Raw genomic sequence first — 16,697 nt, forward strand, 5'->3', positions numbered from 1 at the left:
TCTTTCTCAACTCCATCCATTAACATTTAGAATCATTCAGTGTTACAGCACAGTTTTGTCTTGGATTGCTAAAGTTAATGAGCAATTTGAAGAGAGCAATTTGCAATCAGATTAGAATTCACCTGTCATGGGCATTACTGATGCTTTAATTCTTTTCTCCCTTTAGACAGATGAACACTCATCGGAAAATATTGCACTTCCCCAGAACTGGGACACCATGAGCACCTTCCCAGCAGACAGTAGTTCTTATGAGCTGCTGACTGCAATAGGTAATTTGTGTGTGTGTGTGTGTGTGTGTGTGTGCGAGGGAAAGAGAGGAATTAGCAGATATACTTCAAATTATTTGAAAACATTAATTCAAGAAGTATAACATCCACTGGGTTTTATCTTTCGATTCAACTCATTGAAATGAATGCTCGTTAACAGCATACAGGTGCTCCATTTGAGATTTTTAAGTCAAAGTCTACAAGTTCTGAAAACTCGTGCTTGTACTCCTCCAGTAAATAGGCTCAGTGCATCACTGCCAGATAATGGAACAGAGTCGACAATAATCAGCTATCATGAACCTTTCAACATCGTGAGGATTAATAAAGTCAAACAAATGTCCAAAAATAGTTATCTGTGCAGAGAGGAAGTGAGTTGGTCATTGTCACCAGAATCTCCCTTTTATTTATTGGTATTTATTATTCATCTCTAAGCAACCCGAGAATGAGATGAGGGAAAAAAATCAAACCAATTATTTCTCTGTTACATGAGATTATTCTCGTAAACTCTCCCACATAGGAATTTGACATTCTTTTGCTATAAATAGTGCCTAATTTATTTAATTTAGAGATTCAGCACAGTTACAGGCCCTTCCAGGGTAATGATCCAGTACCACCTAATTATAGAAATCATCCTACTAACTGGTATAATTTTGGAATGTGTGAGGAAACTGGAGCATGCGGAGGAAATCCACTTGGTCATGTGAAGAGCATACAAACTCCTTACAGTGGCAGAAGTGAACCAGGCCGCTGGTGCTGTATGCTAACCACTACGCTACCATACCACTTAATATTTCTGGATTTTATTTCTGCATGTTTTTCTTTTTGGATTTATTTGCAAAATGGTTAAAATTTCATTATTTAAAAGTGAGTCGAGAGACTTATTAATTTTCAGTCTGTACATGCAATGGATTGAGAACTTTCCCAAACAATGTCGCTGTACAGACTATTGTTTTGTGTACAAAGTTTTACAGTGATGATATTACTTCCATTTTCCTTGCCATATAACAAATAATGTACTTGCTTCTGGATTGGCATGCATCTCAGAGCTTTCATGATGTAACTGCTATTTTTATAATTTTTTGTATCAGCAGTTACAAAAAATATATTTTGCAAGTAATTTTAAAATTTCAACAATACTTTACAAAAATTATGATAGATACATGCTGTAAAACTGCATACTGGTGACAGAGTTTTCATGACAGATTTTATTTTGGATAACGGTTCATCAGATGATTCATCTGCTTGGTTCATCTTTTTCCCAGTTACACCATTTCCCCAACAAGTAAGTCCAGCTGACCTGACCTCCCGGTGGTAAAAGCATAAATTTCAACTGATATCCCTTTCAATAAAATCAACGATATATTGAAAATAGTTACAGGAAAGTCTGGAGTCTGTGAAGTTTCTGTGAATTAAGATCTCTGGATTAAATGTTTAGTTGGAGAAATCTGCAAAAGACCTGAATCTCTGGATCATCGGCACTTGATCACAACTAAACTAAAAACATTAAAGTAAAAAGTTTTTCAGCAATTGCTGCTAGTAGAACAGCTTTAATTCATTAAAACGTTTATTGTTATTCTTGAGGGGCAGTGTCCTACAGTGAAGTATTGTGAGGGGGATTGACTTATAGCATTTATGATAGAAAGATTTCAGAAAAAGCAATTGGGTGAATGTTCAGTTAATTTATTTTCTATTTTTGAAGGAGAAGTCTTAACCCAGGCACCATGAAAAAGAATTCTGACTCAAAATGTTGTCATGCAAATACTCACATCTGCTGGTACCTGCAGGTAGACCACAGTTTGATTATTGCTAATTTCCTTGTAACTGCAATAGAGAGAAAGCATTTAAGTTCTGGGTAAGCCTTGGTTGTTGAGAAGATGATGAACTAACCCAAGGTCATCCATGGCATGAAATATTAGGAAAACCAAAATGCCCATCAGTGGAACATCTGCCAAAGGATTATGTGCAAACACAGCAAATCATGATGTTGAATTTAGTGGATTTTGTTGTGAAACGCATTCCTGCTTTAGTATGGAGTTTAAGATAAATGTTGTCTCTCTTGTCCAGGTAAAGGGTTTATTGACATTATGACTGTAACCTTGGGGAGGTATAAACGAACTGGCCAGCAGGTGGCTGTTCGGAGAATTAACTTGGACAACTGCACCAATGAGATGCTTGCTTTATTACAGGTATGGTCCAGTTAATAAATTATGGAAACTTAGATTCTGGAAGTATGACATGCTCCCCCATCCTGCTTCACCATTCCCCATTCCCATTTCCCTCTCTCACCTTGTCTCCTTACCTGTCCATCACCTCCCTCTGGTGTTCCTCCTCCTTTTCTTTCTTCCATGGTCTTCTGTCCTTTCCTATCAGATTCCCCCTTCAGCAGCCCTGTATCTCTTTCACCAATCAACTTCCCAGCTCTTTGCTTCACCCCTCCCAGTTTCACCCATCACCTTGTATCTCTTCCTTCCCTTCCCCACCTTGTTACTCTGACTCCTCATATTTTTTTCTCCAGTCCCGATAAAGGGTCTTGGCCTGAAACGTCCTCTATACTCTTTTCCATAGATGCTACCTAGCCTGCTGAGTTCCTCCAGCTTTTTGTGTGTGTTGCTTGTAACAATTTGAAAGGTTCTGGCTTGTTCTCTTTAGTAAGATTGATAATGTGCCTACTAGGGCTTATAACTGTTTTCCACTTTAGAGAAGGAGTAACTTCAAAGAACACAGGTTCCTCATTGTACTTGTCTTCCCCTAACTCCAGGGTGCAGATCATTTGAGTGATCATTTGTAGTGTATTTAAATATCTGTAGGAGTGGGGACTGAAGTGAATCATTCACAGTTCTTGTTATTAGGAATTTAGGTTTTAAGGAAAATGGAGGTACTTGAATTTATTCCTTTGGAAAGTGAAAGCTTTAAAAAGGCAAAAGACTTATTTTCTTTTGAAGATTGAGACCAGGAAAACATTCCACACAAGTTGTAATCCATGATGATGGATTCAAATCCCAGGATCCTGAACAAGGATGTAGGCATGAGCAATTAACCTTTTGGAAAGTGTATTAGTTTCTCCACAGGAGTATTTAAGATATCACCATTAAGGGGTGACTAGTTGCGTGCAGCTCTGATGGGAATCATAAATATTCCCGTTTAGGACTACTACAGCTGAAGTTCACAGTCACAGCTATGGGTACTTCAATAAGCATCATCATTTTAAGATACTTAAAGAAATCTATCGATACTCAAAATCGACAAACCTCATACAGCAGACTCTGGTTACAAGTGCAGTTCCCCTTTAAGGAAACGGAAGTGGGGATGGTGTACCAGTCTACAAGTACAATTGAAATGCAGAGGCTTTAGACACCCACTCCTGACTATCCTGCTGATGAATGTACAGTCTGAAAAATAAAATTGAAGACCTCAAGTAGATTGCTGTACCAGAGGATCACCAGGGACTGCTATGTCCTTTGCCTCACAGAAACATGGCTCACCCCACCATTTTGAGCACAATGCTGTAGCTCGATGGCTTCATGATTCTCCGCAAAGACAGGATGGGTAAGTCTTTTAAAGGCAGAGGAGATGGATAATTAACTCATCAGGATACACAAACATGGCAGTTCTGTCTCAGACCTGCTCACCCAACCTGGAACATCTAGCAGTTAAGTGTCTATTTTATCTGCCAAGGGAGTTTTCTGCCATCATCCTGGTAGTACTGTACATTCCACCTCAGGGCAGGCACTAAAGGAGCTGAGCAATGTAAGCGGTTTCATTTCATTGTGTGAGATTTCAACCAGGCCAGCTTGAAGTCTCTGAACAACTATCACAACTATCAACTATTACCTGAGGAACCAGAAGAGCCAACACACTTGACCACTGTTATGCCACCATCAAGAACGTTTATCCCACCATCCTATGCCCACACTTTGGAAAGTCCATTCATTTTTCTTTACCGCTACTCACAGCATATAGGCAGAGACTAAAGACTGCAGCACCAATGGGAAGGACCAAGAAGGTATGGTCAAGGGAGGTGGAAGAGCACATACAGGACTGCTTTGAGTCGCTGGACTGGACTATATTCAGGGATTCATTTTTGGATCTGAATGAATACCCCACAGCTGTCACTGACTTCATCAAGACCTGTGTGGATGAGTGTGTGCTTTCGAGAATATACTGGACATATCCAAACCAAAAGTTGTGGATGAAGCAGGAGATTCATTGTCTACTGAAGGGTAGATCTATGGAATTCAGGACCAGTGATTTAGAAATGTACAAGAAGTCCAAGTATGAGCTGCGGAAGGCTATGTTAAAGGTGGAAAATAATTCTGATTGAGGTTAGAGACAGAATTGGATGCATGCCAACTCTGGCAGAGTTTGCAGGCCATTGCCTTCTACAAGGTGAAACCTAACATCATGAACGGTTGTGATGCTTCATTCCCAAATGAGCTCAATGCATTTTATGCATGTTTTGAAAAGAAGAATAAAACTACCTCTGTGTGAATCCCTGCAGCATCTGGCAACCCTGTCTCGGAGGCCGACAGAATATCTTTCAAGGAGGTGAACCCTTGCAAGGTGACAGACCCTGATTGTGTACCTGGTGGGGCTCCAAAAACCTGTACTAACCAATTGGTGGGAGTGTTCAAGGACATCTTCAATCTCTCACTGCTGCAGTGGGGGAGTTCCTAACTGCTTTCAAAAGGGTGACAATCATACCAGTGCCCAAGAAGAGCGGGACGAGCTACCTCAACAATTATCGCCCAGTTGCACTCATAGCCACAGTGATGAAGCACTTTGAGAGGTTGACTGTGGCCAGAATCAACTCCTCCCTAAGGAGGGACCTGGATCTGCTGCAATTTGCCACAATAGGTCTACAGCAGATGCAATCTCATTGGTTCTTCACTTGGCCTTGGATCACCTGGACAATAGTAATACCTACGTCAGGCTGCTGTTTATTGATTACAGCTCAGCATTCAACACAATCATACCTCAGTTCTAATCAACAAGCTCCAAAACCAAGGCCTGTGTACCTCCGTCTGCAACTGGATCCTTGACGTCCTCACTGGGAGACCACAGGCTGTGTGGATCAGAAGTAACATCTTGCTGATAAGGAAACACTAAGGGTGCATGCTTAACCCACTGGTCTACTCTCTACACCCACAATTATGTGGCTAGGCACAGCTCAAAAGGCAACTATAAATTTGCCAACAGCACAGCTGTTGTTCACAGAATTTTAGATGGGGGATGTTCAGGAGATCAGCTGGTCAAGTGGTGTTGCAGCAACAACCTTGCACTCAAGGTCAGTAAAACCAAGGAATTGATTGTGGACTTCAGGAAGGGGAAATCAAGGGATCAGAAGTAGAAAGGGTGAGCAGTTTCGAGTTCTGGGGTGTCAATATCACTCACAGATTTCTAGAGGTATACCGTGGATAGCATTCTAACTGGTTGCATCACTGTCTGGCACAGTATCAGAAAAAGCTGTGGAAAGTTGTAAACTCAGCCAGCTCCATCATGGGCACTAGCATCCCCAGCATCCAGGACACCTTCAAAAGGAGATGCCTTTTAGAGAGCATTTGAGAGCATCCTGACTGGCTGCATCACTGCCTAGTATGAGAACTTTACCTCCCTTAATCGCAGGACTCTGCAGAGAGTGGTGCAGACAGCCCAGTGCATCTGTAGTTGTGAACTTCCCATATTTCAGGTCATTTACAAAGACAGGTGTGTAAAAAGGGCCTGAAGGATCATTGGAGACCCATGTCACCCCAACCACAATCTATTCCAACTGCTACCATCCGGGAAGCAATACCGCAGCATAAAAGCCAGGACCAACAGGCTCTGGAACAGCTTCTTCCACCAGGCCATCAGACTGATGAACTCATGCTGACTTGAGTGCACTCTATATTACACTGACTGTTCTATTTATTATAAATTACTATGATTGCTCATTGCACATTTAGACTGAAACGTAACATAGATTTTTACTCATGTATGTGAACGATGTAAGAGATAAAGTCACTTCAATTCAAAAAAGGTGGCATTCATCATTAAGGACCCCCATCACCCAGGGCATGCCCTGTTCTCATTGCTACCATCAGGGAGGAGGTACAGGAGCCTGAAGGCACACGCTAACCTGATTCATCCATGATTCTTTTCTGAGTTTGGAAGGCTTATACAGTATTTCCTGAAATGTGCACTATAGAATAACCCATGGAATTACAGATAGCAGTTCACAGCTACAGTATTTTATATTTGCACCGTTTGTCTTCTTTTCCACATTGGTTGTTTTTGTAGTTTGTAAATTCTATTGTACTTTTTCTGTGCAAACGTCTGCAATAAGACGTATCTCAAGATGTATACTTAGTGGCCACTTTATTAGGTATACCTGCTTGTTAATGCAAATATCTAATCAGCCAATCGTGTGGCAGCAACTCAATGCATTAAAGCATACAAACTTGGTCAAGAGATTCAGTTGTTCAGACCAAACATCATCATGGGGGAAGAAATATGACCTAAGTGACTCTGACTGTTGGTGCTAAGTGGGATGGTTTGCATATCTCAGAAACTGCTAATCTCCTAGGATTTTCAAACACAACAGTCTCTGGAGTTTTCAGAGAATGGTGCGAAAAACAAAAAAAAACAGCGGCAGTTCTGAGGGTGAAAGTGCCTTGATAATGGGAGGTAAGAAGAGGATCATCAGACTGGTTCAAGCTGAGAGGAAGGCGACGGTAACTCGGATAACCACGTGTTATGGCAGTGGTGTGCAGAAATATCTGAATGCACAACACAACAAACCTTGAAGTGAATGAGCTACAGCAGCAGAAGACCACACCAGGTTCCACTCCTGTACCCAATAAAGTGGCTAAAGCAAGTGTATATTTACGTTGATAATTTACTTTGATCTTTGAACTTACTTTGAACGTGATCATGGGCTCTTAATCATAATTCTATCCATGTTTCATATTGATAGAGTGCCTTAATCTGTGTTCGAAAACACCGGTGTCAGTAACGATTTTTGAAAGATGATGGAATAGTGTGTTACATAAACATGCAAATAAAGTGGATAAAGATATATGGTAGTACTCAGTTTACCAGGTACTTTTGTCTCTGTTAACTCATTAGCTGCTAAAACATATTGTCTGGGTGGCCTAAATGTGCTTTCATTTCACTAGGGTGAGCTCCACATATCAAAGTTATTTCATCACCCCAATATATTGCCATATAAAGCCACATTGATAGCCAACAATGAAGTGTGGATAGTAACACCATTCATGGCCTATGGTAAGTTTGGCACATCTGCCCTGTAAATCATAGTAGTTTTGAAGTTGTGTTTACATTTTCACATGCTGAATCCTTTCCCCTCACTTATTTATGATAATTATGTAATGTTGGTGTGCTGCTGCATTCTTGGAGCTTTATCTGATTCTGAGATGAGTTTGTCACTCAACTGCTCAGAACATAGAATAGTATAGTACAACAGGCCCTTTGACCCACAATATTGTGTTGAACTGATTAAACTAGTAATTAAATGCCTAACTAAACTAATCTCTTCTGATTATACAATGTCCATATCGCTCCATTTTCTGTTTGATAGAAGTGTTTAAGAGACTCTTAGATGTTGTCTATCTAAGAGTCTCTTAAACGTTTCTATCATATTTGTCTCAACCTGACAGTGTTCCAAGCATCCTATTTAAATTGCCCTGCATATCTGCTTTGAACTTTCCCCCTCTCACCTTAAATGCATGCCCTCTAATGTGGGACATTTCAACTGGGGTGGGGGAGGAGAGACACCAGCTGCCTACACTATCATAATCTTATAAACTTCTATCAGGTCTCCCCTCAGCCTCCATCACTCCAGAGAAAACAACCAAACTTTGTCTAACCTCTCCTCATAGTAGATGCCCTCTAATTGAGGCAACATCCTGGTAAACCTCTTCTTCACTCACCACAAAGCCTCCACATCCTTCCTATATAGGGGGTGACTAGAAATAAATGCAATACTCCACCTGTAGCTAAACTGGAATTTTATAAGACTGCAGCATAACTTCTCAACGCTTGAATTCAATGCCTTGACTAATAAAGGCAAGCATGTAAACACCTTCTTTGTTATACTATTAATCTGTGCTGCTGCTTTCAGGGAATTTTGGATATGGACGCTAAGATCCCTATGTTTACCAACACTGTTGAGGGGTCTTGCCATGAACAATGTACTGCAAATGATCTATATCCTGCTGTATCATTTGGCAATCTGCTGTCCTCAATACCATCAATCTTTGTCACAATCTTATTAGCTTATGCACATTTTCATCCAAATCATTTATATACATCATATATACAGAAAAGGTCCCAGTGCAGATTTCTGTGGAACACTATGAGTCAAAGACCTCGATCCAGCAATAAGTCCCATTGACCACTACCCTCTATCTTCTATGGACAAGCCAATTCTGAATCCAAACAGTTGAGTTACCATGGATTCCATGCATCTTAATCTTCTGGGTGAGCCTCCCATGTCAAATGCCTTACTAAAATCCATGCAGACAACATCCACAATGTTACCTTCAACAATCACCTTCATCGCATCCTCAAAACTCAGGTTAGTAGGTACGACTTGCCTTGCACACAAATATGCAGACTGTCCATTATTGGGCCATGTTTTTCCAAATGCTCATAAATACTATCCCTAAGAATCCTCTGCAAGAGCTTCCCTAGCCCCATCACCTTGTCTTCTGTCTCCTATTATCCTGAGGTAATCAAAACTCAGCCATCCATGCCCTAACTTGCAAGTTTCATTCACTCAACAGCAGTGCTTGTTGGCCTACATTTACTCCTGATTTACCATTCTATTTTCAAATTCTTTTCTGGGGCGACCTCCAGGTGAATCCTGCTGAGGTTTGTTCTTGTCTACTAAATATCTTTTCGTCGCCACCGACTGTTGAGTCTTAAGTCATCAATGTCTCCCAGAACAGAATTCCCTTCCTACCTCTCTGATTTCCCTTTTTGTTAAAACTTCCTCTTCAAACTTTCCATCGTTTGTCTTGATATGTCTTTGTAACTCAATTTCAAATTTTGGTTGATAACACTTGGTGCCCCTGTATAAACACCAGTTTCAGACTAGTTTTCAAACTGATTTTCATACCGCTTATGTATGGATTTTTTAAATTATTTTATATTAAAATAGTGCCATTAGGATTAATTCTATTTTAAATAGCTTTTAATCATCTTGTGTGTTCTAATTGCTAGGTTCTGCTAAAGATCTGATGAACACACATTTTACGGATGGTCTGAATGAGCCCACAATTGCTTACATTCTGCAAGGGGTGCTAAAAGCTTTGGTTTATATTCATAGAATGGGATATGTGCACAGGTAATGTATTCTGTGACTCGGGCTGCAGGCAAAATGAGTTGACTGAATCTTACTTTATAAAATGTGTTTATATGAATCATCATTTAAACAAACTACAGTGAATTCATTCTAGGTGAAACTGGTAGTTAATATTGCAAAGAATGAAATAGAATGAAACTTTGTTTCAAGTTGATTGGTCCCATACCTTTAACAAATTGTCCTTAAATTTCCTGATAGAAATAGCCTTTTTTTAAATAGTCTTGCTACATGTGTATATTTCCACATTCCCGACAACAGCCCAGTCCATTTGTGTCCCTCTGCACAACCGGAGTTCTCATAAAGATTTTATACCTTACTAAAATTCAAACAAACCAGTTTCTCATGAACATTTACTTGAATAAAGTCTTGAGTCTAAATCTATGTATCCTTCCACTTCATCTAGTTTCCCTTATTCAGTTTTCAAACTGAGCTGGCATCCTTTCCTCTAGAGTGTCAAGTGGGCTGTACCCCTCTAACATTGGTGGTAAAACTGAGCATTCCCCACCCCCCCCCAAATACCTTGGTAACGCTATCTGTTCTAACACCCACCCAAACTTAGATAAAGTTGCCACTTTCAGGGAGCTATGGTCTTGCACTCCAAGATCCCTATGTGTACATCGATATTCCTTAAAGTCTTACCATTTATTGTTTCTTTTCCTCTTGCATTTGACCTCCCAAAATGAACTACCTCACTTTTGTCCAGATTAAACTCCATCTGCCATTTTTCTACCCATACTTTCATCTGGTCTATATGCTGCCATATCATTTGACAACCTTCCTCACTATTCATAATTTCACTTTTTCATGTCCTGTGCAAATTTATTAATCTGGCCACGTTCATTTTCATCCAGATTACTTAGTTAAAAGCAAGAAGACCCTGCACTGAGATCCCTCAATCACTACCCGTTACATAAACAACTCATTTTCCTCACCTTGTCGCTGGCCTTTTTACAGTTATCCTAAATCTGACTGCTTTAGTGTTTCCTGCTTTTTAACTATAACAAGTTGCACACCTTTTAATCATCTCTGCTGTAAAAACAAGCTTCTTCAACCTCTCTAGTTTCTCTGGAATAACTGTGGTAAAGTAACCAACTTATTTTGTTCTTTTCAGGAGTGTTCAAGCAAGTCACATTCTAATATCATCAGAGGGGCAGGTTTATTTGTCAGGACTTCGCAGTATTTTCAGTATGATCAGCCATGGGCAGCGGCTGCGTGTGATCCATGACTTCCCAAAATACAGTGTTAAAATATTACCATGGCTGAGCCCTGAGTTGCTGCAACAGGTAAGTCCACACCAATATCCAAATTAAAAGCAGGAGTAATCCTTACTTACTTAATAAGATAATATCTCTGAGTGTAGTCTCAACTCTGCATTCCTGTCTATCTGTCGTAACCTTTCACACGCTGGCTTAGCAAAAATCTATGCACCTCTGTCTTTGAAATATATAATTAAAGAATCTCCTTCCACTCCCCTCTGAGGAAAAGAGTTGCAAAGTCTTTCACAAAACACTGGAGGAATTCAGCAGGTCAGGCAACATCTATGGAGGGAAATGAACAGTCAACTGTTAAGAAAGGGGGCAGAAGGGTGGGAGGAGGAGGAAGGAGCACAAGCTCGCGGATGATGGGTGAATCTGGGTGAGGAGGGCATTAGAAAGGTGGGGGATGGGAGTTGATGGGTGGAAGATACCTCTTCATGTTAAACAGATAATCCTTTATTTTTAAACAGTGACTTCTAGTTTTAGATCCTTGCTTAAGGAAATATCCTTTCCACACCCAACCTGTCACAATCTCTTGGGATTTTGTATATTTTAATTAAGTAACTGCTCTGAACGACAGTGGATGCGAGTCCAGCTTGCACAAATTTTTCCCATTAGACAACTTGCCGTTCCAATCTAGTGGTCTTTCTCTGAACTGCTTCCACCACCTTAACATCCCTCTTTTAGTAGTACTTTACTCCAGATGATCTCCCCATGAACTATATAACAGAAGCACAACCACCCTGCTTTCAGTTTCAATTCTCATTGCAATAAATGATAACATTGTTTGCTAATTACTTGCTGCGCCTACATAGAAACATAGAAAACCTACAGCACAATACAGGCCCTTTGGCCCACAAAGCTGTGCCGAACATGTCCTTACCTGAGAAATTACCTAGGGTTACCCATAGCCCTCTATTTTTCTAAGCTCCATGTACCTATCCAGGAGTCTCTTAGAAGACCCTATCGTATCCGCCTCCACCACCATCGCCAGCAGCCCATTCCACACACTCACCACTCTCTGAGTAAAAAGCTTACCCGTGACATCTCCTCTGTACCTACTTCCAAGCACCTTAAAACCTGTGCCCTCTCGTGCTAGCCATACATACTAGCCTTTGGTGCATCATTCATTAGGACACCTGGATCGCTCTGCACTTCAGAGCTGTGAAATCTTTCACTATTTAGATGATATGATGTTTTCATTATATTTAATTTTCCAGATCTTTCCTCATTTACTTAATCCAGCTATTTTATAATTTCTTTGTGTTCTCATCACACTTGCTTTTGTCTATTTTTGTGGCATCAGTAAGTATAGCTGTGCTGCCTTATGACTCAAGCAGGTTACCTGTAAGAATTGTAACATATTGTGTAATTGCACAACACAGTTCCTGTGACGCAACTAGAGAAATACATACTTAATGCCTACTCTGTATTTCCTGCTAGTCGTTTCATCTTCCATCCAATCTAATATATTACCTCTTACACCATCCCCATAAGGGCAATAAATGCTGGCCTTGCCAAAATCCCGATTCCCACTGCTTGAGACATAAGACAACAGGATAGGCAAGCAAAACCTGGATTGAAGAGGTTAAGTGTGAGAGAGTGAGAAAGAAGTTCAGAACTTGGGGAACAGATGGTTAACTGTCTATTAATGGCAGAACAATCAAAATGTAGAAAGCACAGGAGGCCAAAACTGGAACTGAACACAGATATTAGAGGGTTGCAGAAATGAAAGTTAGAAACATGGGAAAAGATGAGTACGATGTGAGTTTAGCATGAGTGTTGCCCACTGTTGAATAACCCAACCAACTACTGTCCTTGGCCAAAACTCTTAAGAAAGAATGTTTATTCATGTTTCAAGGCACAGTTAGATTAGATTACTGTTAGAAATATGTGGGTGCTTTTGGCTGCAAAATGAGTGGTGAGAAATTGATAAGCTCTCAAGTCCTCATTCTTGTGTGAAGTTGCTCTTTCTTTAATGTCGCTGTTTGCTTATTAGAAGTCTGAACTTAAACCTCTCAGTTGAAAAAGCCAATGCTGCTGTCTGACTCTGGGTTAGCCATATGGTAAGTGATGGTCAACCATTTGGGAAAAGGGGTGTAGTTCTTTAATAATATTATCTGCACATAATAACTAAAATTCTGTTACAATTCTGTCTTCCTTTCTCCCTACAGAATCTGCAGGGTTATGATGCCAAATCTGATATTTACAGTTTGGGGATCACTGCGTGTGAGCTGGCTAATGGACATGTTCCCTTCAAAGATATGCCTGCAACTCAGGTACGGGTGTTATGCATCACCTGTCAAGACATAAAGTGTCCCACCGGCCTTGCATGTCTTGACTCTGGTTGTCCGGTAATTATTGTAAAACCTGAATAGGTGAAGAAAGCTAAAATGGATTGATAAGCATTAAAACTTTTAATTTAATTCAGTCTAAGAATACTGATTGCCTTTCCTTTTAATTTTATATTCCTAAACATGACATTTTCTAACCGTGGTTATGCTATTTGTCAAGCAAATAGATATGTTAAGACCCGTTACAGGGGCTGATTGGATTAAGAAGCAATTTCCAGAACAAAAAAATAGCAACAGTTAAATTTCCAAGCAAAGCACTGAGAGATGAAGTAAACTCTAATTATAGTTTCAACTGCAAATGTAAAACCTAATAATAGTGAGACTAGACAAGGAAGAACTAATATGAAGGATTGGTTGAAATATGATATATGTTGATGAGTATGAGAAGTGGATTTATATAAAAGATGTGACATTTGAGGGCTATGATGCAGTCATTTCTGAGGAATGGAAATGGAGGTAAGAAGACAGAACCCTCAGGAAACTCAAATATAGCTGGGCGATATATAATTACATCGAACATTGAAAGATAAGTTTAGGGCAGACAAATGTAGTGTTACAAAAAGGACTATCTCTGGAACTTTAGTGGATTCTCCTTATTGTCCAGCAGGTGGGGCAGTAATCTGCAAAGTCAAAAGGATGGTGAAGTATTCAGAGAGATCCCTGGAATACAAGTCAGGGCAGATTGTGAACACTGTTGTGGGCAGTTAGGCAGTGCAGCAGCACATAATTCTAACCAAGAAGAGATGCCAGAGAGCTTCAGGTGAAAGAGGGAATGCAGACTGATCCCAGTCTGAGCGCTGCATGAGAATGCAAGAGAAAAGGAGATATTTGAAAAGTTATCTTGTACAACAATATAAAAAAGGATGCAAAATAGATTAATCTAGATGACCAGAACAAAGGGGAAATAAGTTTAAACTAGTAGAAGGAAAAGGTGGGATTTATTAGTAAGCTCATGTTTGTATGAAGACTGACAAATAGTTGGAACATTGTTGAATAGAGGCTGAAACCTAATAATTAGAACCGTAAGTAATTTTCCCTCATTAAAGGTTACACCAAGGGGTGTTAACAAATTTTATCTGGATGAATAATCTGGTCAATTTAATGGTCTAACTCACCTGTAATTATCTTCTGATGCTTCATGTATAACAATTAAGGAGTTAATACCATCAGGATAAATCTTTCACATTTTCAAAGGTTTCAAAGGTACGTTTAATGTCAGGGAAATGTATTCAATATATCCTGAAATGCTTTTTCTTTGCAACCATCCACAAAAACAGAGAAGAGCCCCAAAGAATGAATGACAGTTAAATGTTAGAAACCCAAAGTTCCCCCCCCCCACGCGTTAGCGGCAGCAAGCAACTATCCCCCCTCCCCCTCCACCTGCAAAAAAAAGCATTGGCACCCGCCACTGAGCACTCAAGCGTGAGCAAAGCAACTGCAAAGACTACGTTGTTCACCTGGCATTCAACATACCACAGGCTGTTCCACTCCCTCCCTCCCCCTCATAAGGGAGGAAGAGCTGTCTCCATTTCACAGTGAGAGGGGAGACATAACAAACAACTCGCTGGTTTGCAATGTTAAAAGTCCTTGCTTTTTTCAAGCTCTGTGCCCAAAGATCTCAGGTCTCTGAGTACACAGCCAAAGATGTTCCAGCTCCCACGGGACACCGACCTTCGATCTGCCTGTCTCCAAAGCCCCCAGATCCTAGGCCTCCAAAGGGGAGCCGAACTCTTAGGCCGCGCCCTTGGCATGTTGGATAACGGCCAGTCGTGGCTCCCCGAGAGCAGGTCCCATTCCTGCAAAGAACTGTAGTCAGCGTGTAACTCCAGGTCAGGGTCTTCAAAAGAATCCTGAAAGGGGAAAATAGAGATATTAAAGATTGAAATAGAGCTGTTTCCAAAGATGCAAGCCGTCATCACTTTGAGTGAGCGAGTAAAGTGAGCTGGAAACAGAGGGCTTAAGGGAGAGTGAATGGATTATATAAAACTGGCAGATAGACCTATTTCCCATTGTAGAAAGGCTAATAATGAGTGTGCATTGATTTAAGAAAATTTGGTAAAAGCTTTCATGTGGAGTTTGGGAAGCATTTTTCTCCCTTGTCTTACTGCCCACCCCTAACTGTACCCCTGCCATCAAATATATGCAGTAACCTTCTCATCAGACAAGTTTTGCACTAAGCCATATACATTTGGTGACTCATTTCAAAGTTAAATTGGAGAGCTCTTGCCCTCCTGGCTCCGTATGTTATGAGTGTTTTTATCCAAATAACTATTTCTGTGCAGTGTACTGTGTAACTGAAAGGACAGGAGAAACTGTGTGGCTGCAAAGCAATAATGGAGACACAGGCACAATGGTTCTGAAGAATGTCTGCATAGGAAAAGAACAGAATAGAAAGGTAATAGAGGACTCTCAGGAGAACAGCTTTCATCTGCAGGCTACAAGCATGATACCAGAAGGTGAGATTAGCCTGAGGACCTATTTTTTGATGAGCGTAGGCCAGACCTATGGGCCAAATGATCTCAATCTTTATGCTAAGTTTTTTTTTGATGATTGCTATGATTATGTGAATTCAGGAGAAGCATCTACAGAATCACAGCATGGAAGATTGCTCAGCCTGTTGAGACTTTACCAGCTTCATACACGTACAGATCTATCCTGTTCAACTGCCCCATCCTCACTCCATAACCCTGCACATTCTTTTCTTTCAGAGGGCCAGATGGTCTGCATCCCAGAGTGCTTAAGGAAGTAGCCCAAGAAATAGTGGATGCATTAGTGATAATTTTTCAAAACTCCTTAGATTCTGGATTAGTTCCTGAGGATTGAAGGGTGGCTAATGTAACCCCACTTTTTAAAAAAGGTGGGAGAGAGAAACCGGGGAATTATAGACCGGTGAGTCTGACATCGGTGGTGGGGAAAATGCTAGAGTCAGTTATCAGAGATGTGATAACAGCACATTTGTAAAGAGGTGAAATCATCGGACAAAGTCAGCATGGATTTGTAAAAGGAAAATCATGTCTGACGAATCTTATAGAATTGTTTGAAGGTGTAACTAGTAGAGTGGATAGGGGAGAGCCAGTGGATGGTATATTTAGAGTTTCAAAAGGCTTTTGACAAGGTCCCACACAGGAGATTAGTGTGCAAACTTAAAGCACACGGTATTGGGGGTATGGTATTGATATGGATAGAGAATTGGTTGGCAGACAGGAAGCAAAGAGTGGGAGTAAACGGGACCTTTTCAGAATGGCAGGCAGTGACTAGTGGGGTACCGCAAGGCTCAGTGCTAGGACCCCAGTTGTTTACAATATATATTAATGATTTAGACAAGGGAACATATATATATGTTATATGTTAATTAAATGCAGCATATCCAAGTTTGTGGATGACACGAAGCTGGGTGGCGGTGTTAGCTGTGAGGAAGATGCTAAGAGGATGCAAGGTGACTTGGATAGGTTAGGTG

At 40.5% G+C, this 16,697-nt stretch overlaps 1 protein-coding gene across 5 annotated transcripts in view; it reads left to right on the forward strand.

Annotated features, from left to right (window-relative positions):
* strada (STE20 related adaptor alpha) overlaps window positions 1–16,697 on the forward strand; it is a 50,594-nt gene that overhangs the window by 22,502 nt on the left and 11,395 nt on the right. For 4 of the 5 annotated variants that reach the window (XM_073070796.1, XM_073070795.1, XM_073070799.1 and 1 more), the window contains 6 exons: window positions 167–269; window positions 2,331–2,452; window positions 7,421–7,529; window positions 9,489–9,612; window positions 10,742–10,913; window positions 13,061–13,165. In XM_073070796.1, coding sequence (XP_072926897.1) covers window positions 167–269; window positions 2,331–2,452; window positions 7,421–7,529; window positions 9,489–9,612; window positions 10,742–10,913; window positions 13,061–13,165 — 735 coding nt within the window. Of the gene's footprint in view, window positions 1–166; window positions 270–1,965; window positions 2,051–2,330; window positions 2,453–7,420; window positions 7,530–9,488; window positions 9,613–10,741; window positions 10,914–13,060; window positions 13,166–16,697 lie in introns of all 5 variants that reach the window. The other variant, XM_073070798.1, reaches the window with a different exon arrangement.

This window comes from Hemitrygon akajei, chromosome 18, assembly GCF_048418815.1.
Source record: "Hemitrygon akajei chromosome 18, sHemAka1.3, whole genome shotgun sequence".
NCBI lineage: Eukaryota > Metazoa > Chordata > Chondrichthyes > Myliobatiformes > Dasyatidae > Hemitrygon > Hemitrygon akajei.